Source organism: Pristiophorus japonicus, chromosome 3 (assembly GCF_044704955.1).
Source record: "Pristiophorus japonicus isolate sPriJap1 chromosome 3, sPriJap1.hap1, whole genome shotgun sequence".
NCBI classification, from domain to species: domain Eukaryota; kingdom Metazoa; phylum Chordata; class Chondrichthyes; family Pristiophoridae; genus Pristiophorus; species Pristiophorus japonicus.
The window spans coordinates 62,074,966-62,101,054 of record NC_091979.1 but is presented as its reverse complement, the minus strand read 5'-3'; the positions used below and the strand labels follow the sequence as shown (position 1 = coordinate 62,101,054).

Genomic DNA, 26,089 nt, shown 5'->3' with positions numbered 1-26,089 from the left:
GTGTCTGACGTCTGTGCTCCAGTAAGGACGCCCTCAATGAAATCTGTCACCTGCTGCAGTGGTAAATACAATCTCAGAGCAAGGCGAGGACTGCAATGCCAGTGGCTGTGAAGGTGGCCGTGGCCATGAACCTTCATGCGCTTAGCTACTTGCAGTCTGGAGCTGGAGCGATTTGCAACATCTCGCAGCAGTTTGCCATCTATATTTGTGTAAGGGAGGTCGCTGAGGCTCTCTGTTCCAAGAGAGCTGACTACATTTCATTCTCTCTTGCTCAAGGCGGCAAGAACACTTGGCTTTGCAAGGTTTACAGGCTTCCCCATGGCACAGGGTGCCAATGACTGCACGCACGTCGCTTTGTGGGGGCCGCATGTCAACTCTGAGATGCACTGCAACCAAAAGGGTACTTGGCAACCAGGGCTATCCATTGATAACATGGCTCATAATACTAGTGCGCAACCCGTGAACACATGCACAGTATGCGTACACCAAACGCTATACTGCCACATGTAATATGATACAGCACACAATTGGCGTGCTGAAACAACATTTCCCTGCCTAGACTGTTCTGTAGAAGCCCTGCAGTGCTCGGCAGAGCAGGAACCAAGATGCATACTGCACAACCTCATCATCATGAGGGCACAGCCCTTGCCACCAGCTATATGGTCAGCAGCTGAGGAGGAGGAGGAAGAGGGGGCGACAACCTAGAGAGCCCTTTTCTGGCCGGGCTGTCCGCGAACAACTCATCCAACTGTGATACCAGTAAACGCAACCCCTGTCTGTTTGGCCATAATGCAAAAATAAAAGCTAACACACAATAAACATTCAAAAATCAAATTTATAAATCAAAGCATGCCATATTGCATACAAACATCAATTAATCACTCCTGTGCATTCCCTTAGTGCCTGTCTACCCCAGTGACTGCAGCATGGCCGGTGGAAGACTGCTGACTTTGTGGGGAGACTGCAGATGGCTTTGGAGGACAACCTCAAGCAGCTCTGGGCCTCGAAGGAACGGCAGCGGACTGCACCATCTCGACATGAGCGGCAACAGTCTGGGCTGACTGGCTGACTGGCAACACCAAGGGCACTGGTGGAGTGGCTGTGGTGGGAGGGCAAATTCTGTCATCCTGAGAGAGGACAGCAGGAGCCACAGCCACTCTCCTGGGGCAGTGCCAGAAAGCCTGCATGTAATCTGCTGGAGAGATTGCTAGACTGTTGTGACACCATGCGAGCCCTTTTGAAAACTGGTATCCACAGCCATGATAGTGAGGTTGCATGGCAGCAAGCTGACCTTGCATAACAGAAGTCTGAGATTTCACTGCGGCACCCAGAATTAGGGTCGCTTCTACTTGTGCTGCAATAGAAGCTGAGACATCGGCCATCAGATGCTGCTTCATGATTGGATCCACAAGTGTGCTAATGCATCTGCCCATGCTGGAAAGGATAGGCTCCAAGCTCTGCACAAAGCCCTGTGCCAAGTTGGTGCCGGACTCCTCCATGCTACTTGACATTACACGCAGACTTTCTGGCAGGCCTGCCAATGCACCAAGCATTTCATTGTGCATACCCATCAGCCTTCCTCTGTAGCCTGCCCCATCGAAGTGCTCATCTGAGCCCTCTGCAGCAGAACTTGTGTGTGACCTTGCCCTCTGTGGAGCTGACACCTGCGTTACTATTGCCCCCTGTCCTGACTGCAGGCCACTCGTGCCCGGTGTCTCGGCAGATCCCACCTCTAAGCTATCCTCTAAATTACGAACAGTGTCAACATCTGAGCTGCTGGCTGCAAGTGTGAAATCGACTGACAGTGTTTCTTCATCATCAGTGTCTTCTTGCTCTTTCATCGGTTGCACTTCCACCACTGCCTGGCCAGGTTACAGTTCTTGGGTATCTGAAAGGAGAAAGGCACAAGGTAGGGTTGTGGTGAGGGGGTGTGGAAAAAGTAAGAGGTACATGCTTGCATCATTTGCAGCTTGTGAATCAGAAGAAGGGGAAGTGGGATGTGAGCAGGAGGATTAGTTGTGAGGATACAGTCATCTTCTATGGTTTCGGCCCCACCACTGGCCACGGGGTCAGTAATGGCTGCTCCCGTGATCGCGAGCACCGTCTCCTCACTGTCCCCCGTTGGTTAGCTCTTGCTGTCTCTGGTTGTGGGCCACTTTGTCCTGCACGAGAGAGAGAGAAGTGTGCCAGTGAATGTGGTGCAATCTGTTTGTATGATGTGGTTGTCATGATGGAATAGCTGGCAGTGTATGCAAGCTGTGAGATGCAAGTGTGAGGCTTGCAGCAGTGCTAAGTGTGTGAGGGTGAAGTGAAGCTATGAACATTATGAATCCTGATTGATAGAGATTGTTGATAGATGAGGGATGGGGGTGTGGTGAATTGAGCAGTGTGTGAAGCTAGTGATGCAGTCGGTGGTATATGACCTTTAAAGATATATTCACTGACCTTTACCACTCGTGTGAGCACATTGAATCTTTTACGGCATTGCATCCAGGTCCTCAGGGCTTGACTTCTGGCATTGAAAGCTATGGCTATCTGGTTCCACTGCCTTCTGAGAGCTCTGGATAGAGCACATTTCTCCTCCTTTCCACCTCCTGTACCAAGGCCTCCAATGCACCGTTGGAAAATCTTAGAGCCTGCTCTCTGGCAGGAAGTAGTAGCAGGACGTTTAGAAAATCATAATACAGTCAAGCCGAGTCAGCATGGTTTTATGAAAGGGAAATCATGCTTGACAAATTTGCTGGAGTTCTTTGAGGATGTAACGAGCAGGGTGGATGAAGGGGAACCAGTAGATGTTGTGTATTTGGATTTCCAGAAGGCATTCGAGAAGGTGCCACATAAAAGGTTACGACACAAGATAAAAGCTCACGTGGTTGGGGGTAATATATTAGCATGGATAAAAGATTGGCTAACTAACAGAACACAGAGAGTTGGGATAAATGGGTCATTTTGAGGTTGGCAAACAGTAACTAGTGCGGTGCCACAGGGATCAGTACTGGGGCCTCAACTATTTACAATCTTTATTAATGACTTGGGTGAAGCGACCGAGTGTAATGTAGCCAAATTTGCTGATACAAAGATAGGTGGAAAAGCAAGTTGTGAGGAGGCCGCAATGAATCTACAAAGAGATATAGATAGGCTAAGTGAGTGAGCAAAAATTTGGCAGATGGAGTATAATGTGGGAAAATGTGAGGTTATCCACTTTGGTAGGAAAAATAAAAAAACAAATTATTATTTAAATGGGGAGAGATTACAAAATGCTGCGGTACAGAGGGATCTGGGGGTCCTTGTACATGAAACACAAAAAGTTAGCATGCAGGTACAGCAAGTAATTAGGAAGGCAAATAGAATGTTGGCCTTTATTGCAAGGGGGATGGAGTATAAAAGTAGGGGAGTCCTGCTACAACTGTACGGGGCATTGGTGAGACCACACCTGGAGTACTGCGTACTGGTTGCATGCAGCAATCGTGTTAATTAGCAGAAAGCACAAAGTTGGCATTGTGATCCCCACGCCCATTTTTGGGCTCCTATACAATTTAGCAGCCATTAATTTCACATCCCAATTCCCATCTTTACATCAAGTTCACCAATGGTATTGCCACTGGTATTATCCAGTGAATAACAAACTTGAAAAAGATCCCCGAAGCTCCTTGTCCGTGCTGAGTTAACTCATCTCAGTTAGCAGGAGCAGCAGGAGATTGCTGCAACGTAACCTCAATGATCGACCAGAGTTACCCTTCTGATTGCTGTCCAGCAACCCCTCCTGGAAATGCACATGTGTATATATCAAATGAGGAATGGATCAGGTTTGGTTGTGGTGCACCACCTGATCAGATAGCCCCTGGCACTCACTGTCAAGGCTCACACATCAATAATCATTTTGGTTGAGGTATCAAAGCGTGAATAGCACCCATGGAACTGTACACCTTCAAGAGAGAAGAAAATTGATATGGAAGAAGAAAACAAGGTGAGATACTGAGCCGAATCCCTCTGCCTCCTTACTGCAAATAAACAATGGCGGAGCAGGCTTGAGGGGACGTATGGTCTACTCCTGCTCCTATTTCTTATGTTCTTAAAAGTGGGGAGGTGCCCTTAAAAAGCAAAATACAGCAGATGCTGGAAATCTGAAACAGATTTATCTGTACCCATCAATTGAAAATTAGTTGTTAGCAAGCGAAGAAGTGGAGAACAATCCTTCTGGTATTGTAACTAAATAGCCTGTGTGCAATACTAGTACGCGTGGACAAAACAGATTGGAGAAAATGATAATGTGAATCCATTTCATTTTATCATAACTTCACTTTTTAACGACACATTTTCTCTTAGGTTGTGTGACAGTTGAAGTAAATACTGGCTTAAATGTGTGTGTAGAAGGCAAACACTATTGTTGATGTACTGCTTTATGGATTCCACAAATTATTTACCACGGATTTCTTTAAAGATAAAATACTTTTAAGTATTTTATTGATTTACAAATGTAACTCATGTTCTTTTATACAGTGCATCTCCTCATACATAACAAGATGCATACAGTAGAGCTGCAACATAAAATATTTAAACAGTGAAATATTTGCACACAGTACACAAGCTATACATGTTTGTATTAAAAATCAAACTTCTTACTGTAATTAGGCAGCAATGCACCTGTACTGACATATACTTGCAATGTACCTGTACATAGTACATATACTGATATATACCATACTTAACACTTCAATTATTACGGCGAAATAGCTAAATAACTACAATATATAATAGATGTAACACTGTTCCTTGTTGTGACTTATTCTTTTAATGCAGTCTTCCTTATGATTTAAAGGTGCCTGAATGACGAAGCTTTAATGAACTCTGCCATTTCAGAGTCTCTGTTTCATTATTTTAGAAACATTTAAATGAAACCTAATAACTACACTAGATTAAGGAATGTAAAAGGAGGTACTTGCAAATTAACCCAGAAATACATACATACATACATGGGTGCAATTGAGCTCCAATAATGAAAGCCACTGTGCGTGTATTTTCCAGATTTAGTACAATACTGGCAACATTTCGGATCACAAAGATAAGTGGTAGCCTATTCAAATCTATGCAACCTCCCTGGTGAGAATAATTGTCAAACCACTAATGCTAGGAAATGGTGCATATTCAAAGCACAATATGTTTTTGTAATGGAGGAACCAAAATGAAGGGTCAAGACCATTCGTGCAGGGCACCACGCAGGTTGAAAAGAATTTTAAAAGATAAATTAAACCAGGCAATAGTGATTAGGTGACTCCAAGCATGTGTTTGAGAAATATAAAGATTGTAGGAGAATGAATAGAGCTGGAACTCCCTACCTTCCTCTGCCTGAGGTTCTGGGAAAGTAACAGTTAGAGTGACTCTACCAAGAGTCTTGATTTTAACACAACGAGAATGTACGGAGCAGAAAGAGCATGTTGGGTATTGTATTTAGAAGGAAAAGAAATTAAAGCTTAAAGCGGCGCTAAGCATTGTAATATTGATAAAATGGAGAACGATAAATGATTGCAACAGAGAGAAAGGGGTTGAGGGACAGCTAAAAGAGGGGTGCTGCAAAGAGAATGTTATTCTTTGTTATATTTTTAAATTAAAACCTAGGCCCACAGTGCAGGCAACACCAAGGTTGAATTTTAAAAAACAGTTTTCTGTAGAAATAAAGGAGATTAAAGGAAGTAAAGAGTTCCACATGTGTGAGGTTCTATTTAAGCTTTATAAATATACTTGCATTGATTGAGTACATTGCTGCTGTTGTACCCATTTCATTTTAAAATGCTTATTAAATACTAAGACATGTTGAAGTGAGCTGTGTGACATTTTATTGAAGGATTGCACAACAAATAGAGAACAGAGTATTTGTTTTCTAAGTTGCTTTCTTTGTGTCTTCTAATTTATTCTCAATTTTAATATTTTATTGACACATAAGCAGCCTTTTATAAAGAAACAATTTTACAGGACTACATTTCCAAAACACAGTATATTGGACATTAAAATGTGTTCAGTCAGTTTTTTACAATGCTATATTATGTTTTGGCTAGTCAATGAAACTATTTTGCACTTTCTCCCCCCTCCCCCAAAAAAAAGTCTATAAAGACTGGATTTGTCAATTAATTTAACATTTAGAAAGTTGTTCATTCTTGTATAGGGAGCTGTGGTTAAAATATAAATATGCAGTTCCGCCTTAGGCTGAGGTTTTGAACACAAAGTTTATATTTTTTTTATAACTGCATATTTTAATTTTCTTTTTGCTATGAGGACTGTTTATAACAGACTCTTCATTTTACAATTGCTCATCATGCACTTACACCATCAGATGTTCCCTTTGGGGTAACAGCTGCACCAAACCAGATGTGCCTGTCTTAAACAATTATTATCATTATTATGCCATGACATTGACTATGTATAAATAAGTTACATACAGAATGGCAGTGTTCACATAACATGTGCCATGGGTATTCTGTTAACCAGATGAATAATAAGGGGTTTCACTATGATAATTGTAATCAGGACAAACTTTCTGCACAAGTTTATAATCTACACTGTAGAAAGCTATATATATGCATATAACCTTGAATGGTTTGGAACATAACCAAGAAACATGACTTTGGGTCTGCTCCTGAAAGCATATCTTTGAAGGATCATAATTACATAGTGCCGTCTTCTTTGCTCTATCTGTTTTCTCGTACTCGATTCGACAGTTGAATGTCTTGGACTCCTTGGTCTCCAGCGTTGACTGTTGGGTGAAGTCAAACTCCACAACCTTGGATGGTGGAACCAGGCTTACAGACACGTTCCCAAGACCAGTCGAGTTATGCCTGAAGTACACGCTGAAAGTCCCATTCCCATGGTCAACTATCTTCCCAGTAATGAGAAGATTCAATTTAACAGTTTTGATGTTAGAATGGAAGTCACCCCACCCAAACATTTTCTTGAATTTTCCTGTTTTAACGATGGGTCTGCGTTTGGTCCGTGAGTGAGATTCCTGAATATCTGTTAGGTTGTTTAACCACGCCCATAAGTCATCTGAAGATTTTATACGCAGGGTTTCAGTGATGTCCTGTTTTGCCTTTGGAATCTCCTTCACAAACAGCCGCAATGGATTTACCCTCTGTGGATCAGCCAAATGATCAACAAATGCTTGTCTTGCTGCCTTGTCTCTTAATTCCAGCAGTTCCAATGTTCTTCCTAGATGATTCTCATGAGAGGTGATCTAGAATAAAAAAACAAAATGTGAATACAAGTGCAAATCACAAATTAGCTCTGCCAAATCAGACCTTCAGGTGCACAATTTTTGTGTTTGATAGTCAACATGTCAGCTTTTACCAAATATTACCAAATTATTGTAGGCTTCCTGTGAACACTTAGAAGAAACCAACATCCTGTTAATACTGTGGGAAAAACTGTGCGGGTGACCTATATTTATCACAGGTCTCCTACAAACTGCTGTGTATTCTTTGTAATAGTCTGTGCCTTAAGAAATAAATAATTTTGTGTGAGAATTTGGAATTTATAGTGCACCAAATCATTATGTAAAAATTATATTTTTAAAGCCCAAGTAAATGATTGCAGTTAACAATTATCATTAGTTTTTTTCTAGTTTATGAGTCATAAGTGTCATGATGATTGTTCTCACAATTACATCATGTAAAAGAAAAATCGTTACAGTATACAGTTGACACAATCACTTTTCTTTCTTTTAAAAACCTTTTCTTCTTGAATATAGAGCTCCATCAATATCCTTCTCCTAGAGCACATTTACAGCAGCAGTGATTGAAATTTGCACAATTGATACTAAGGTGAAAGAGGGTTAGGCGGAGGGTGGGTGGGTATTGTATCACTCATGAAGAAGAACATAGCAATTCACTCATGCCTGTGGTATTCATTAGTCAAGGGCACCTTCATCCCCAAAATAGATAGTGGGACCGAATGAATGGTGTGGGCCCAAAATACTTCAGGTTGCGATCCTGTCATAACCATCAGGATTGTGCTCAGTAAAGCCCTCCAGCGCTTGCGGGGTCGGAAGGAGGGCGCCTCATTTGTATGGGCCAGATGAGCATGTCTTTGATGCCTGCCTACCGGAAACTCCATCGTTCGCATGCCCCTTAAAGGAAGGGTTGCCCAGACCACTCCTCCAACCCTGTCCAATAGACCCAATTGTTTTAAAAAAAAATTAAATTCTTCAGGGGACCAGGCTACTTGCCTGGCCCGAACACTACTGGTACAGCCCATATGTGTCCTTGTACAGGCCGATACGCCTCAACTCAACACTTGGCATACTGGCCTCCACTAATGCGTTAGGTCCCCTTCCAGCCGGAGGAGCAGGAACTCCCAGGTTAGGGAATGTCTGGCTCTAGCCATCATTTGCCTTGTAAGGGATGAACAGATATTACGCCCCTTAAAAGGCAAAGAGGAAACTTCTAGAAACAGAGGAGACCTGGCGCAATCTGGTAGCCACCATTTCCTGGATGTAGTGGTGATCACCCACTGGAGTTATGGCAGGGGTTTGGTGGAACTCCTGCAGAATCTTGGCCGCTGTGTCAATGCTGTATCAAAGGATTAATAAAGTAAATTAGTACCCACAATCAGATGCAAGGAAAAGGACAAAGCAATCAGCTGCATGACTGGGATACAGGTAAATGTTTCTAACAGTAAAACATTAACTCATACTTTATCTTCCTAAAATTGTATTTGTTGAACAAAACAAATCCTGCTCCAAGAGGAAGAAATGTAGATTCTATACTGCACTGGGACAAAATAAACCACTGACAGAAGAACTATAAGGTTTCGCTTTCAAAATTCAGGAAAAAACATCGCTTCTAGGATGTATAAGTACTCTGTGGATATATAAGTTGTTATGTATGCCTGTCAATGATGTACTGTAACACTCGACCTGAATGTACCTTCACCTTGTATATACCATACCTGTACACCAGAGGGTGCTGCTGCTGGAGACCTAAGGGTCACCTGTACACTGCAGGTAACCAAGTATAAAAGGGAGCTCACCTCTTGGTGTCCTCCCTCTAGGAGCTGCAATAAAGGACTACAGTCTGTACAGTTCAAGTGCCATACCCCTACCTCGTGGAGTCATTAACAGTGCTTACACACACAATATGAGTACTCTGTGGATACATAAGTACTCTGTGGATATATAAGTACTCCATGGATATATAAGTATTCTGTGGGTATATTAGTACTCTATGGATATATAAGTACTCTGTGGATATATAAGTATTCTGTGGATATATGAGTACTCTGAGTGTGAGGAGGGGAGACGTATCGTTATTTCTCCGGTCTATCTTCTAGTCAGGGAATCTAAACTTGGGGCTGTTCCCACGCCCGCACAAGAAGTAATATTAGATAACAGTGAAGATAGTAGTGTAGGAAAAATTAGAGAAAAGGTTCAGCCAGCTATCTGGTGCAAAGATTACACAATGTAGTTGAACAAGGTTTACACAAGCTGATGCAAAGCAGTGTATGAACATTTATCAAAAATGCACAGCAATCAAGATTTCCAACAAGTTTCAGTGATCCAAGGTTAATGCAGCAAAGACTCCCCGCCTCTTTGTGCATGTGGAAATAAATTTCCCCTCATCAAGAGAAAGAAGAAATGTAGGAGGAGCCAAGATGATTTTATTCAGAAGAAAGGAAAAGATTTCCTGTATAAAAACAACTCAGATGATATGAATAAAAATAAGTAACAAAGATTAATTTCTTCTTGTGGATGTCACAGTGCATAGTACTGAGAGGCTGCAACACTCCCAGGGGGAGAAATTGCCTTGCTCCCCAATTGGGGGCGGTAACCATCGGGGGCCAGAACTTTCTAAACCTGGCACAGAAGTCCCGTCCCTGCCACGGAATTGCCCTTACCGTGTAACCGGGGTGCTACTGGGGTGCTGCGGGAAGTGCTATGTGGGCTGACACACTTCAACACCCTTCCCCTTTGCTTAAAGAGGGCTGCTGCGCACTCTGCAATCATGAAAATGACTGGAGCAGACTGAGTGTTATTCAGTTAAACTGCAGGAGAATGCCTATAGTTCTGAAGTAGTATAGAATAAGGGATAAGTGTGTTTTCATTTCTATGGACTGAGTTTGAATGTAGCTCATGCTGATGGGATGAAAGTCTCTCGATGATTACACTATAAGGATTCTAAGTGAAATGGGTTTCAGCAATCTCTAATCAGTTCCTAGAAGGAATGAGCTTATAGCACAAAATTACTCAGAAGTTGGCATCATGCTATCATGTCAGCTTGGCTCAGTTGATAGCACCTTCACCTCTGGGTAACCTCTGGGTTCAGGCCCTGATCCAAAACTTGAGCTCACAGTTTAGGCTGGCACTTCAATGCAATAACATTGCTGGAGATGTCCATCTTTCAGATGAGATGTTGAATTGAGACTCCAGGTGGCTGCAAAATATCCTATGGTATTATAACCCCTAATGAATTTATGATGTACTTTTTCCATTACATTTATATCCTTTCTATAATGCGATGTCCAAAATTGTACGCACCTAACCAAGGTCTTTTACAAGTTCAAAATTATCTCCTTACTTTGCAATTTTATGCCTCTAAATACAAAACCAAGGATACCATACCGTTTTCATTTTTTATGTTCTCATCTACTTGTGCTGCCACCTTAGTGACCTGTGTATCTGCACATCAAGATCCCGCTACTCATCTATTCCATATAAGGTGTACTTACTTTCCCTATTCTATTTCTAAAATATATTACTGCACATTTCTCTATACTGAATAGTATCTGCCATATACCTGTCCATCCTGCTAACTTATTTCTTTCCTCTGGTTGCCTATTTATATCCTTCTGCAGTTTTTGATAGTAGTTATCCCAATCTGCCACACCCCCAATTTTGTGTTATCAGCAAATTTTGATATTGGCCCTCGATTCCAAATGTCAGCTATTTTATGTATAGTAAATAGAAGTGAGTCAGTACAGATTCCTGTGGAACACCACTCATATTTTTTGAGTCTGAGAAACTTGCTTTTACTCCTAGCCTTTGCTTCTGATCGCCAATCCCTTCTTTATGCATTTGGCCACATTCCTCTTTTTGAAAATCCATATAAACCACATCCACTGAATTTCTACTCTCTGTTGTTTTTTCACAAATAATTCAATAAAATTGGTTAAGTATGACCTGCCCTTTAGAAATCTATGCTGACCGGCCCTGATTAACTCCTGTTTACTCATCCAAATCTATATTATTGACGATAACAACTTAAGTAAGACTAACTGGCATATAATTTCCTAGCATATCCATGTCTCATTTTTTGAAGAAGAGGGTCACATTTACTATCATTTGTTCCTCTGGAATAATTTTCCTTTTCACATTATTTTGGAAAATTATTGTTGGAACATCTATTATTCCTTCCCTAGCTTCCCTCAGGACCTGTGGATGGAAACTGTCAGAGTCTGGTGAGTTGTCTATCTTAGGTTTGAGTAACCTTTTCGGCACCATCTGGTCCTACACTTACCCCAAGCACTCTCTGTACTAATGTGACCATAAGAATCCTTTTTATTGACTGAGACGTTTTTTATTTGCTAATTTTCTTCTTTTTTGCCTTTCTATTCTCTTATTTTGCAGCTTTTCCACATTCTTTATATCTCTCCTGGGTTTCATTTTTATTATCTGGTCTGTAAACACAAAATATTTTTTTTTTAGTTTAATATGTAGTCTAATCTCTCTATTTATATATTGACACCAAGACTTTGGATGCATGTTTCCAGCAGAGATCCAATTTCCTCCGAAATTCAGATGACCACCATGTACATACCTCCCCACTAGTTCATATTCTGGATGAATTAGGCAATCAGGTACATGCAGTTCATTTCAACTGAATATGCACACTTTAACAAACATTGAGGTATCTAGCAGCATAGAGTGAGGGGTTGATTCCTGCAAGTAATTAGTTAGGGCAATTTCACATTGCTTGGTGTAAATTCATAATACACAGCAGATGCCATGGCAACTTTAGTTTTATATATAGATATGTGTGTATATATATCTCGAGAAAAGTCCTGTTTCATTACTGAGCCACTTACTTGGATGGGTCTCCTTAGAAGCAGGGAAGCTAAATGAGAATGTAATTGGCTGCTCCGTGCACAGATTTCATTCTAAATTTATAATGCTGCGGAATAAATTCATTATTTAAATTCTGTTATGGTATTATCTGTAAAGAGTCGGTTAAGATGATTTTTGTGGTAAATTAGCCACATGCGTACAGAAATAGGAGGATAGAGAAGATGAATGCATGGCTGGAGACATGGTGCAGACGGGAGGGCTTTAGATTCCAGAGGCATTAGGATCGATTCTGGGGGAGGTGAGACCTGTACAAGCCAGACGGGTTGCACCTCAACAGAGCTGGGACCACTATCCACGGGAGATTTTGCTCGTGCTGTTGGGGAGGGTTTAAACTAGCTTGGCAGGGAACGGGAACCGGAGAATAGATTCAGTGGGGAGTGAGGCAAAGCTGGAATTGGGCAGCAGAAAAGTAGAGAAGCGGGTAAAAATGGAAGGGGGGTTGCAGTATTGATTAAAGAAACAATTACAGCTGTGACAAGAGATGATATGTTGGAGGGATTATCAAACAAGGCCATATGGGTTGAATTGAAGAACAAAAAATGGACAATCACACTACTGGGAGTGTACTATAGACCCCCCAGGCAGTCAGAGGGAAATAGAACAGATATGTAGGGAAATTGCTGTGAAGTGCAAAAACTGTAGAGCTATAACAATGGGGATTTCAACCACCCTAATATTAACTGGGAAAAAGGTAGTGTGAATGGTACAGAGGGTGCGGAATTCCTAAAGTGCATTCAGGAGAACATCTTTAGTCAGTATGTAACCAGCCCAACAAGGAATGGGGTGGTTCTGGTCTTGGTTTTGGAGAATGAAGAGGGGCAGGTGGAAGGGGTATCAGTGGGAGAGCATTTTGGTGCTAGTCATCATAATTCAGTAAGATTTAGGGTAGTTATGGAAAAGGACAAAGGTGGACCAGGAATAAAACTTCTCAATTGGGGTAAAGCCAATTTTGCTGAGCTGAGATTGGATTTAGCCAAAGTAGACTGGAAACGGCTACTTGATGGTAAATCAGTGCCAGAGCAGTGGGAGGCATTCAAGGAGGAGATCCTGAGGGTACAGAGCAATGATGTTCTCTTTAAAAAAAAAATGGTAGGGCTAACAAATCTAGAGGTCCCTGGATTTCGAGGGACATACAGGGTAAGATAAAGAAAAAAAGGGAAGCTTATAATAGATACCGAGAACTCAATACTGTAGAAACTCTAGAGGAGTATAAGAAGTGCAGGGGTGCAATTAAAAAAAATATCAGGAAAGCAAAGAGAGAGCATGAAAGAATGTTGGCAAGTAAATTCAGGGGAACCCAAAGTTGTTTTATAAATGCACTGAGCAAGAGGATAACTAGAGAAAGAATGGGGCCTATTAGAGACCATAAAGGAAAACTGTGTGGAAGCGGAAGATATGGGTTGGATTCTTAATGAGTACTTTGTAGCCATTTTCACAAAAGAGAGGGCAATGCAGACTTTGCAATGAGGGGGGGAGGAGTGTGAAATATTAGACGAGATAAATATAGTGAGAGAGGAGGTATTAAGGGGCATAGCAGCTTTGAAAGTGGATAAATCCCCAGGCCCAGATGAAATGTATCTCAGGCTGTTATGAGAAGCAAAAGAGGAAATAGCAGAAGCTCTGATCATCATTTTCTAGTACTCTCTGGCTACAGGTGCAGTGCCAGAGGATTGGAGGACTGCTAATGTTGTACCTTTGTTTAAAAAGGGAGAAAGGGATAAACCGAGTAATTACAAAGCAGTCAGCCTAACCTCAGTGGTGGGAAAATTACTGGAAAAGATCCTGAGGGACAGGATAAATCTTCATTTGGAAAGACATGGATTAATCAAGGACATTCAGCATGGATTTGTCAAGGGAAGGTCATGTCTGACTAACTTGATTGAATTTTTTGAGGAGGTAACAAGGCAGGTCGATGAGGGAAGTGCATATGATGTAGTGTATATGGATTTCAGCAAAGCTTTTGATAAGGTCCCACATGGCGGACTGCTCACAAAAGTAATAGCCCATGGGATCCAGGGTAAAGTGGCAAGCTGGATCTAAAATTAAGACAGATTCAATAATGCACAGGAAAAACAAACTTGTATCCATAAATGAGCATTCAAAAGCAGTATTTGAAAAGTACATGTTCTACCTTGTCGTGTCTTCAGGACATTCCAAAGCACTTCACAGCCAATGAATTAGTTTCAACTATAAAGGAAGACTTGAATTTCTATTGCACCTTTCATGATCACTGGACGTCTCAAAGCGCTTTACAGCCAATGAAGTACTTTTGGAGTAGTCTATATTGTTATGTAGACAAATATAGCCAATTTCTACACAGTAAGGTCCCAGAAGCAACAAATCATCATCATCATCATAGGCAGTCCCTCAGAATCGAGGAAAACTTGTTTCCACTCTTAAAATGCTAATGTTGGTGCGTCTGTCCTCCCTGGGGATTTGTAGGATCTTGCGGAGACATTGTGGAGACATTGTTGGTGGTATTTCTCCAGCGACTTGAGGTGCCTACTTTATATGGTCCATGTCTCTGAGTCATACACGAGGGCGGGTATTACTACAGCCCTGTAGTCCATGAGGTGAATGATCAGTTACTGTTTTTCATTGAAGGTGAATAGATAGTCAGGCCACCAGGAAAACTCCTTGCTCTTCTTTGAATTCTGCCACAGGATCTCTTACATCCACCTAAACAGGCAGATGTGAATTGGAATAATGTCTCAGCTGAAAGTCAGTACCTCTGGCATACCTTCAGTATTACTTTGAAGAAGAGCAGGGGAGTTATCCCTGGTGTCCTGGCCAATATTTATCTCTCAAATCAACATCACTTTAAAAAAAACATTATATCTGGTTATTATCACATTGCTGTTTGCAGGAGCTTGCTGTGAACAAATTGGCTGCTGTGTTTCCTATATTACAAAAGTGACAACACTTCAAAAGTACTTCATTGGCTGTAAAGTGCTTTGGGATACCCTGAGGTTGTGAAAGGTGCTATATAAATGCAAGTCTTTCTTTTTTTATTTTCAGTCCTGAAGTGTCATAACAACATAAGAATTAGGAGCAGGAGTAGGGAATATGGCCCTTTGAGCCTGCTCTGCCATGCAATAAGATCATGACTGATCTTTGACTTGAATTCCACTTTCCTGCCCGATCCCCATATCCCTAGATAGTGCAAAAATCTATCTATCTCAGCCTTGAATATACTAAACGACTCAGCATCTACAGCCCTCTGAAGTAGAGAATTCCAAAGATTCACATTTCTCCTCATCTCAGGCTTAAATATCTGACCCCTTATCCTGTGACTATGCCCACTAGTTCCTAAGTTCTGGAGTGTAGACTTAGAGGTGAAAGCCCTGCCAACATCTACAAAATAATTTGTGATGTTGCACAAAGCACTACCACGTGAGCAACTGAAAATGTTTTCAAATGTTAACTAGTTTGTACTTAAAAAAATAATGAATGATGGAGTCCCTCCACTACACCAATGAACATGTTTTCTAGAGTGACGTGAAACATCATCTGCTTTGGCTTTAAATCAGCAGTTAGCTCTCTATTCCAACAGAAATTATGCTAGAATGTTTATCATACCTCAGTAGATTTAATGAAGATTCTACACAATTCATGGATATCAATCACTTAGTGCTTTGGCAGTTGGCCTTGGCCAAAGCTCAAACAGTTCAATGTAATAGTGCCGCAATACATTTGTCAAAACTTAAGCAAATTGAAATCTTGTCAAGAATTATCAATCACAGCAGCAAACAGTGTTGCTGGATGGACTAATAATACTGCCATTGACTTTGGTTGCTTCAAATTGTTCAGCAGTTTCTTCTCTAAAGGGTAACCCGTGTTAATTAAAGTCAGAGAACATCACTGTCAGTAAAATAGAGAAAGTTGGAACTTGCATTTCTTACTGCCTTTTCCTACAGATAGATATCTGCTCCAGTTAACCACACTCAATAATTCAACAAGAATTGTTGAGCTTGAACTTTGTTGCCAATTAGATGCTGGTTCTTTCCCAAGGCTAATAGACTAAAGTATTTTTATTGCTGCTATAGATGCCGCAAGGAATGTTACTACAATCTTTAAGAATGGAATGTGAAGGCCTGAAAGGGAGTTGGGGAACAACGATGATAGAGCAGAGTATATCTGGACGAGAGTACAGCTTGGCATTTCTGAAGTAGTAAATATGTACCATAAATGAAAGATATTACAAAATGTAGCAAAATGTGACTGATTACCCTGGAACAATTCAACTTGGCAGAGTGTAAAATTTTAGACATCAACGTGAGAAATTTCAACATGAGTGGCTAATCTTTACAGTATGTGTTTTCAGTATTAAATAGAATAAACACTACTTGCAAATTGGTTTGTGTAATATGCAAATTTTAACCAGTTAAAATTCTTGTACTGCTGTGCATTCTAACCATACAGTGGGTGACAAGAATAATGGGGTAGGGTTTACGTTAGTTATATCAGCATAATCCAGCTGGAACCAGCCAAGGCAGCACAGACAGACGAGGAATTGTACGCGTAAATTTCATTTAAAATTGCATTTGTTTTCCGCGATCTTTTCTGCTGGCTCAAAACTCAAATCACCCAGACCAGGCCCCGCCTATAAAACTGGTCATGCTCCCAGACAAAAATGACCAGATTGCGCTGGTTAGGGAAGGCTCTTTAAATTGCGTTAATTTTCTTAGACACGCAGGCACGAGTAGGCATGTTTGAAAATATTTGATTTACTAAGACGTTGACTAGTGTACATCAAAAAAACTATTAAACGGTTCAATATAGTTTTTTAAAAAAGTAATTTTCAGTGATTTTAAATCAGGACCCTTATTAAAAATGCTTATTTTTGTTGATAAAACCATTTTCAGCTGTCTTAATAAAACTGCACCAGATTATCACTCTTAAATACATCCAGGAATACTTTATCATGGAAAAACAAAATAGAAACGATTACATGTTCGATTGCGCTGGTTTATGGAAGATTTTACGTTTGGGATTATGCAAATGAATTTTAGTGGAAACTTGCACTGTAACCTAACCAGCACATATTCAAGCAGGTTTTGGGCGCAATTTCCTGAATGCATCCAAAGCGGAAACACTACGCCATGTATATTTACAGCAACAACAGGTGATTGACTTGATAGTCTAACTATGGGTAGACATTGCATTAGTAGTGCAATAACGAGCTGGTCGACCACCTCAAAGACTCCCCCTGCGGGGTTAACGAACGCCTCATGACTCTTCGACTCAACCAATCCCAGAATCAATGTGCCACAGTCATCAGTGCGTACACCCTAACACTCGATGCAACAGATGAGACCAAAGAGGGTTTCGACTCCAACCTCTCAAAATCCCTGTCCCGTATCCCCGTGGACGATAAACTGATCCTCCTCAGTGACTTCAACGCCAGGCTCTCTTGGGAGGCATAATTGGCAGAGAGGGGGTAGGGAAATTCAACTCCAGCGGTACCCTACTCCTGACAAAATGTCTAGAACATGAACTCTTCATCACCAACACCTTGTTCCGCCAGAGGGACAAATACAAGGCATCGTGGCAACACTCTCGCTCCAAACACTGGCACCTGCTCGACTATGTCATCGTTCGAGCCAAGGATCACAAGGATGTGCGCATCACCCGTGCCATGACAGGAGCTGATGACTGCTGGACGGACCACCATCTAATCCAATGCGTCATTGACATCAACATGATCATCTTCATGATCATCATCATAGGCAGTCCCTCGGAATCGAGGAAGACTTGCTTCCACCCCTGAAGTGAGTTCTTTGGTGGCTCAACAGTCCAATACGAGAGCCAATGATTCTGTCACAGGTGGGACTGACAGTTGTTGAGGGAAGGGGTGGGTGGGACTGGTTTGCCGCACGCTCCTTCCGCTGCCTGCGCTTGACCTCTGCACGCTCTTGGCGTTGAGACTTGAAGTCATTGAAAGTTGGCATGCAGGTACAGCAGGCGGTGAAGAAGGCAAATGGTTTGTTGGCCTTCATAGCTAGGGGATTTGAGTATAGGAGCAGGGGGGACTTACTGCAGTTGTACAGGGCTTTAGTGAGGCCTCATCTGGGATATTGTGTTCAGTTTTGGTCTCCTAATCTGAGGAAGGATGTTTTTACTATTGAAGGAGTGCAGCGAAGGTTCACCAGACTGATTCCTGGAATGGCAGGACTGACATATGAGGAGAGATTGGATCGACTGGGCCTGTATTCACTGGAGTTGAGAAGGATGAGAGGGGATCTCATAGAAACATATAAGATTCTGACGGGACTGGACAGGTTAGATGCAGGAAGAATGTTCCCGATGTTGGGGAAGCCCAGAACCAGGGAACATAGTCTAAGGATAAGGGGTAATCCATTTAGGACTGAGATGAAGGGAAACTTCTTCACTCAGAGAATTGTTAACCTGTGGAATTCCCTACCGCAGAGTTTTTGATGCCAGTTCATTGGATATATTCGAGAGGGAGTTAGATATGGCCCTTACGGCTAAAGTGATCAAGGGGTATGGAGAGAAAACAGGAAAGGGGTACGAAGGTGAATGATCAGCCATGATCTTATTGAATGGTGGCGCAAGCCCGAAGGGCCGAATGGCCTACTCCTGCACCTATTTTCTATGTTTCTATGTTTTTAAGTGCTCAACGCTATCCCGGATGCACTTTCTCCACTTAGGGCAATCATTGGTCAGGGACTCCCAGGTGTCAGTGGTGATGTCGCACTTTATCAGGAAGGCTTTGAGGGCGTCTTTGTAACGTTTCCGCTGCCACCTTTGGCTCATTTGCCGTGAAGGAGCTCCGCATAGAGCACTTGCTTTGGGAGCCTCGTGTCTGTCATCAAACTATGTGGCCTGCCCAGCGAAGCTGATCAAGTGTGGTCAGTGATTCAATGCTGGGGATGTTAGCCTGGATGAGGACACTGATGTCGGTGCTCCTGTCCTCCCAGGGGGTTTGCAGGATCTTGCGGAGACAGCGTTGCTGATATATCTCCAGCGACTTGAGGTCTTCTGTACATCGTCCATGCCTCTGATCCATACAGGAGGGTGGGCATTACTACAACCCTGTAGACCATGAGCTTTTTGATAGATTTGAGAGCCTGGTCTTCGAACACTCTTTTCCTCAGGTGGCCGAAGGCTGCACTGGCGCACTGGAGGTGGTGTTGAATCTCCGCATCAATGTCTGCTTTTGTTGATGAGGCTCCCGAGGTATGGGAAATGGTCCATGTTGTCCAGGGCCGCTCCGTGGATCTTGATGACTGGGGGGCAGTGCTGTGCGGCGAGGACAGGCTGGTGGAGGACCTTTGTTTAACGGATGTTTAGTGTAAGGCCCATGCTGTCATATGCCTCAGTAAATACATCGACTATATCCTGGAGTTCAGCCTCAGAATGTACTGTAGCTCAATGACAGAGGTTGGGGTGATCTTGGACCTGGCCTGGAGGCGGCGTAGGTTAAACAGCTTCCCACTGATTCTGTAGTTTAGTTCCACTCCAGCGGGGAGCTTGTTGACTGTGAGGAGCATGGCAGCGAGGAAGATTGAGAAGAAGATTGGAGTGATGATGCAGCCCTGTTTGACCCCAGTCCAGACGTGGATTGGGTCTGTAATGGATCCGTTGGTAAGGATCATGGCCTGCATGTCGTCGTGGAGCAGGTGAAGGATGTTGACAAACTTTTGGGGGCATCTGAAACGGAGGAGGATGCTCCATGGACCCTCATGGTTTACAGTGTCAAAGGCCTTTGTAAGATCGAAGAAGGCCATGTAGAAGGGTTGGCGCTGCTCCCTACATTTTTCCTGCAGCTGTCGCGCTGCAAAGATTATGTCCGTTGTGTCCCGTAGGGGACGAAATCCGCACTGTGACTCCGAGAGGAGCTCCTCGGCCACAGGGGGAAGACGATTGAGGAGAACTCTTGCAACAACTTTCCCAGTGGCTGATAGCAGGGAAATTCCCCTGTAGTTGCCGCAGTCGGACTTGTCCCCCTTTTTAAAGATGGTCACGATCACTGCATCTCTGAGATCTTCCGGCATGCTCTCCTCCCTCCAGATGAGAGAGATGAGGTCATGTATCCGCGTCAACAGCACCTCTCCGCCATATTTTAGCACCTCAGCTGGGATACCATCCGCTCCCGTAGCCTTGTTGTTCTTGAGCTGTTTTATGGCTTTTCCTACCTCGTGCAACATTGGGGTTTCACTGAGGTGATGGTGTGTCGCATGCTGCGGGATAGAGTTGAGAACCCTCGAGTCAAAGGCAGAGTCTCGATTGAGGAGATCTTCAAAGTGCTCCTTCCAGCAGGCCCTGACAGCCTCGTTGTCCTTGATGGGTGTTTCCCCGTTCTTGGCCAGCAGTGGGGTGGGATCTTGGGAGTTTGGACCGTAGGTGGCCTTGATTGCGATGAAGAATCCTCGCTTATTGTGGCTGTCGGCCAGTTGTTGTATCTCCTATGCTTTCTCCATCCATCACCTGTTCTTTAGGTCCTGGTTTTTTTTGTTGGACCTCAGCCTTGAGCCGTCTGTAATGTTGCTTTGCTGCTCCCGAGTTGGGTTGTTGCTTGAGGCTCAGAAATGCTCTGCGCTTGTGATCTAGAAACATAGAAACATAGAAAATAGGTGCAGGATTAGGCCATTCGGCCCTTCTAGCCTGCACCGCCATTCAATGAGTTCATGGCTGAACATTCAACTTCAGTACCCCATTCCTGCTTTCTCGCCATACCCCTTGATCCCCCTAGTAGTAAGGACCTCATCTAACTCCTTTTTGAATATATTTAGTGAATTGGCCTCAACAACTTTCTGTGGTAGAGAATTCCACAGGTTCACCACTCTCTGGGTGAAGAAGTTCCTCCGCATCTCGGTCCTAAATGGCTTACCTCTTATCCTTAGACTGTGACCTCTGGTTCTGGACTTCCCCAACATTGGGAACATTCTTCCTGCATCTAACCTGTCTAACCCCGTCAGAATTTTAAACGTTTCTATGAGGTCCCCTCTCATTCTTCTGAACTCCAGTGAATACAAGCCCAGTTGATCCAGTCTTTCTTGATAGGTCAGTCCCGCCATCCCGGGAATCAGTCTGGTGAACCTTCGCTGCACTCCCTCAATAGCAAGAATATCCTTCCTCAGGTTAGGAGACCAAAACTGTACACAATACTCCAGGTGTGGCCTCACCAAGGCCCTGTACAACTGTAGCAACACCTCCCTGCCCCTGTACTCAAATCCCCTTGCTATGAAGGCCAACATGCCATTTGCTTTCTTAACAGCCTGCTGCACCTGCATGCCAACCTTCAATGACTGATGTACCATGACACCCAGGTCTCTTTGCACCTCCCCTTTTCCTAATCTGTCACCATTCAGATAATAGTCTGTCTCTCTGTTTTTACCACCAAAGTGGATAACCTCACATTTATCCACATTATACTTCATCTGCCATGCATTTGCCCACTCACCTAACCTATCCAAGTCGCTCTGCAGCCTCACAGCATTAGTTTTTGGATCTCCTGATCATTTTCATCAAACCAGTCCTGGCATTTTCTGGTTGAATGACCAAGTGTCTCTTCGTAGGCACTGGTTATGGAGGCCTGGAGGGCAGACCAAGCGCTGTGCGCATTCAGCATCTCAGGGTCATCAAGGCATGCCAGGTTAGCTGTGAGGCGCTCGCTGTATAGGGCTCTCTTAGCTGGGTCATTAAATGCCCCAGCATTGACTTTTTTGCGGCATTGATTCTGCTGTCCCCTCTGCTTTGGGGCTATGTTAATGTCCATGATGGATCGGATTAGGTAGTGGTCCGCCCAGCAGTCGTCAGCTCCTGTTATGGTGCAGGTGATGCGCACATCCCTGGCTCGGACGATGACATAGTTGAGCAGGTGCTAGTGTTTGGAGCGAGGGTGTTGCCACGATGCCTTGTACTTGTCCCTCTGGTGGAAGAGGGTGTTGGTGATGAGAAGTTCATGTTCCAGACAGTTTGTCAGGAGTAGGGTACCGCTGGAGTTGGCTTTCCCTACCCCCATTTGCCAATCACGCCTCCCCAGAGGGCTGTGTCTTTGCTGACCCTGGCGTTGAAAGAGGATCAATTTGTTGCCCGCGGGACGTGGGACAGGGATAGAAACAAAGAAACACAGAAAATAGGTGCAGGAGTAGGCCATTCAGCCCTTCTAGCCTGCACCGCCATTCAATGAGTTCATGGCTGAACATGCAACTTCAGTACCCGCTTCCTGCTTTCTCGCCATAATCCTTGATCCCCCGAGTAGTAAGGACTTCATCAAACTCCCTTTTGAATATATTTAGTGAATTGGCCTCAACTACTTTCTGTGGTAGAGAATTCCACAGGTTCACCACTCTCTGAGTGAAGAAGTTTCTCCTCATCTCGGTCCTAAATGGCTTACCCCTTATTCTTAGACTGTGACCCCTGGTTCTGGACTTCCCCAACATTGGGAACATTCTTCCTGCATCTAACCTGTCTAAACCCGTCAGAATTTTAAACGTTTCTATGAGGTCCCCTCTCATTCTTCTGAACTCCAGTGAATACAAGCCCAGTTGATCCAGTCTTTCTTGATAGGTCAGTCCCACCATCCCAGGAATCAGTCTGGTGAACCTTCGCTGCACTCCCTCAATAGCAAGAATGTCCTTCCTCAAGTTAGGAGACCAAAACTGTGCACAATACTCCAGGTGTGGCCTCACCAAGGCCCTGTACAACTGTAGCAACACCTCCCTGCCCCTGTACTCAAATCCCCTCGCTATGAAGGCCAACATGCCATTTGCTTTCTTAACCGCCTGCTGTACCTGCATGCCAACCTTCAATGACTGATGTACCATGACACCCAGGTCTCGTTGCATCTCCCCTATTCCTAATCTGTCACCATTCAGATAATAGTCTGTCTCTCTGTTTTTACCATCAAAGTGGATAACCTCACATTTATCCACATTATACTTCATCTGCCATTCATTTGCCCACTCACCTAACCTATCCAAGTCGCTCTGCAGCCTCATAGCATCCTCCTCGCAGCTCACACTGTCACCCAACTTAGTGTCATCCGCAAATTTGGAGATACTACATTTAATCCCCTCGTCTAAATCATTAATGTACAATGTAAACAGCTGGGGCCCCAGCACAGAACCTTGCGGTACCCCACCAGTCACTGCCTGCCATTCTGAAAAGTACCCATTTACTCCTACTCTTTGCTTCCTGTCTGACAACCAGTTCTCAATCCACGTCAGCACACTACCCCCAATCACATGTGCTTTAACTTTGCACATTAATCTCTTGTGTGGGACCTTGTTGAAAGCCTTCTGAAAGTCCAAATATACCACATCAACTGGTTCTCCCTTGTCCACTTTATTGGAAACCTCAAAAAATTCCAGAAGGTTTGTCAAGCATGATTTCCCTTTCACAAATCCATGCTGACTTGGACCTATAATGTCACCATTTTCCAAATGCACTGCTATGACATCCTTAATAATTGATTCCATCATTTTACCCACTACTGAGGTCAGGCTGACCGGTCTATAATTCCCTGTTTTCTCTCTCCCTCCTTTTTTAAAAAGTGGGGTTACATTGGCTACCCTCCACTCGATAGGAACTGATCCAGAGTCAATGGAATGTTGGAAAATGACTGACAATGCATCCGCTATTTCCAAGGCCACCTCCTTAAGTACTCAGGCTCTGGAGATTTATCAGCCTTCAATCCCATCAATTTCCCCAACACAATTTCCCGACTAATAAAGATTTCCCTCAGTTCCTCCTCCTTACTAGATCCTCTGACCCATAGAAACATAGAAACATAGAAAATAGGTGCAGGAGTAGGCCATTCGGCCCTTCTAGCCTGCACCGCCATTCAATGAGTTCATGGCTGTACATGCAACTTCAGTACCCCATTCCTGCTTTCTAACCATACCCCTTGATTCCCCCAGTAGTAAGGACTTCATCTAACTCCTTTTTGAATATATTTAGTGAATTGGCCTCAACAACTTTCTGTGGTAGAGAATTCGATAGGTTCACCACTCTCTGGGTGAAGAAATTCCTCCTCATCTCGGTCCTAAATGGCTTCCCCCTTATCCTTAGACTGTGTCGTCTGGTTCTGGACTTCCCCAACATTGGGAACATTCTTCCTGCATCTAACCTGTCTAACCCCGTCAGAATTTTAAACGTTTCTATGAGGTCCCCTCTCATTCTTCTGAACTCCAATGAATACAAGCCCAGTTGATCCAGTCTTTCTTGATAGGTCAGTCCCGCCATCCCGGGAATCAGTCTGGTGAACCTTCGCTGCACTCCCTCAATAGCAAGAATGTCCTTCCTCAGGCTAGGAGATCAAAACGGTACACAATACTCCAGGTGTGGCCTCACCAAGGCCCTGTACAATTGTAGCAACACCTCCCTGTCCCTGTACTCAAATCCCCTCGCTATGAAGGCCAACATGCCATTTTCTTTCTTAACCGCCTGCTGTACCTGCATGCCAACCTTCAATGACTGATGTACCATGACACCCAGGTCTCTTTGCACCGCCCCTTTTCCTAATCTGTCACCATTCAGATAATAGTCTGTCTCTCTGTTTTTACCACCAAAGTGGATAACCTCACATTTATCCACATTATACTTCATCTGCCATGCATTTGCCCACTCACCTAACCGATCCAAGTCGCTCTGCAGCCTCATAGCATCCTCCTTGCAGCTCACACTGTCACCCAACTTAGTGTCATCCGCAAATTTGGAGATACTACACTTAATCCCCTCGTCTAAATCATTAATGTACAGTGTAAACAGCTGGGGCCCCAGCACAGAACCTTGCGGTACCCCTCTAGTCACTGCCTGCCATTCTGAAAAGTCCCCATTTACTCCTACTCTTTGCTTCCTGTCTGACAACCAGTTCTCAATCCATGTCAGCACACTACCCCCAATCCCATGTGCTTTAACTTTGCACATTAATCTCTTGTGTGGGACCTTGTTGAAAGCCTTCTGAAAGTCCAAATATACCACATCAACTGGTTCTCCCTTGTCCACTCTACTGGAAACATCCTCAAAAAATTCCAGAAGATTTGTCAAGCATGATTTCCCTTTCACAAATCCATGCTGACTTGGACCTATCATATTACCTCTTTCCAAATGCATTTGTGTGACATCCTTAATAATTGATTCCATCATTTTACCCACTACCGATGTCAGGCTGACCGGTCTATAATTCCCTGTTTTCTCTCTCCCTCCTTTTTTAAAAAGTGGGGTTACATTGGCTACCCTCCACTCCATAGGAACTGATCCAGAGTCAATGGAATGTTGGAAAATGACTGTCAATGCATCCACCAGTTCCAAGGCCACCTCCTTAAGTACTCTGGGATGCAGTCCATCAGGCCCTGGGGATTTATCGGCCTTCAATCCCATCAATTTCCCCAACACAATTTCCCAACTAATAAGGATTTCCCTCAGTTCCTCCTCCTTACTAGACCCTCCGACCCCTTTTATATCCGGAAGGTTGTTTGTGTCCTCCTCAGTGAATACCGAACCAAAGTACTTGTTCAATTGGTCCGCCATTTCTTTGTTCCCCGTTATGACTTCCCCTGATTCTGACTGCAGGGGACCTACGTTTGTCTTTACTAACCTTTTTCTCTTTACATATCTATAGAAACTTTTGCAATCCGTCTTAATGTTCCCTGAAAGCTTCTTCTCGTACTCCATTTTCCCTGCCCTAATCAAATCCTTTGTCCTCCTCTGTTGAGTTCTAAATTTCTCCCAGTCCCCGGGTTCGCTGCTATTTCTGGCCAATTTGTATGCCACTTCCTTGGCTTTAATGCTATCCCTGATTTCCCTTGATAGCCACGGTTGAGCCACCTTCCCTTTTTTATTTTTACGCCAGACAGGAATGTACAATTGTTGTAGTTCATCCATGTGGTCTCTAAATGTCTGCCATTGCCCATCCACAGTCAACCCCTTAAGTATCATTCGCCAATCTATCCTAGCCAATTCACGCCTCATACCTTCAAAGTTACCCTTCTTCAAGTTCTGGACCATGGT

General features: G+C 43.4%; 1 protein-coding gene across 1 annotated transcript in view; it reads right to left on the bottom strand.

The window, feature by feature from the left end:
• Positions 1-6,475: 6,475 nt before the first annotated feature.
• Positions 6,476-26,089, bottom strand: part of LOC139253828 (neurexophilin-2-like) — a 46,183-nt gene continuing 26,569 nt past the window's right edge. The window contains exon 2 of the mRNA XM_070873590.1: positions 6,476-7,225. Coding sequence (XP_070729691.1) covers positions 6,476-7,225 — 750 coding nt within the window. The remainder of the gene's footprint in view (positions 7,226-26,089) is intronic.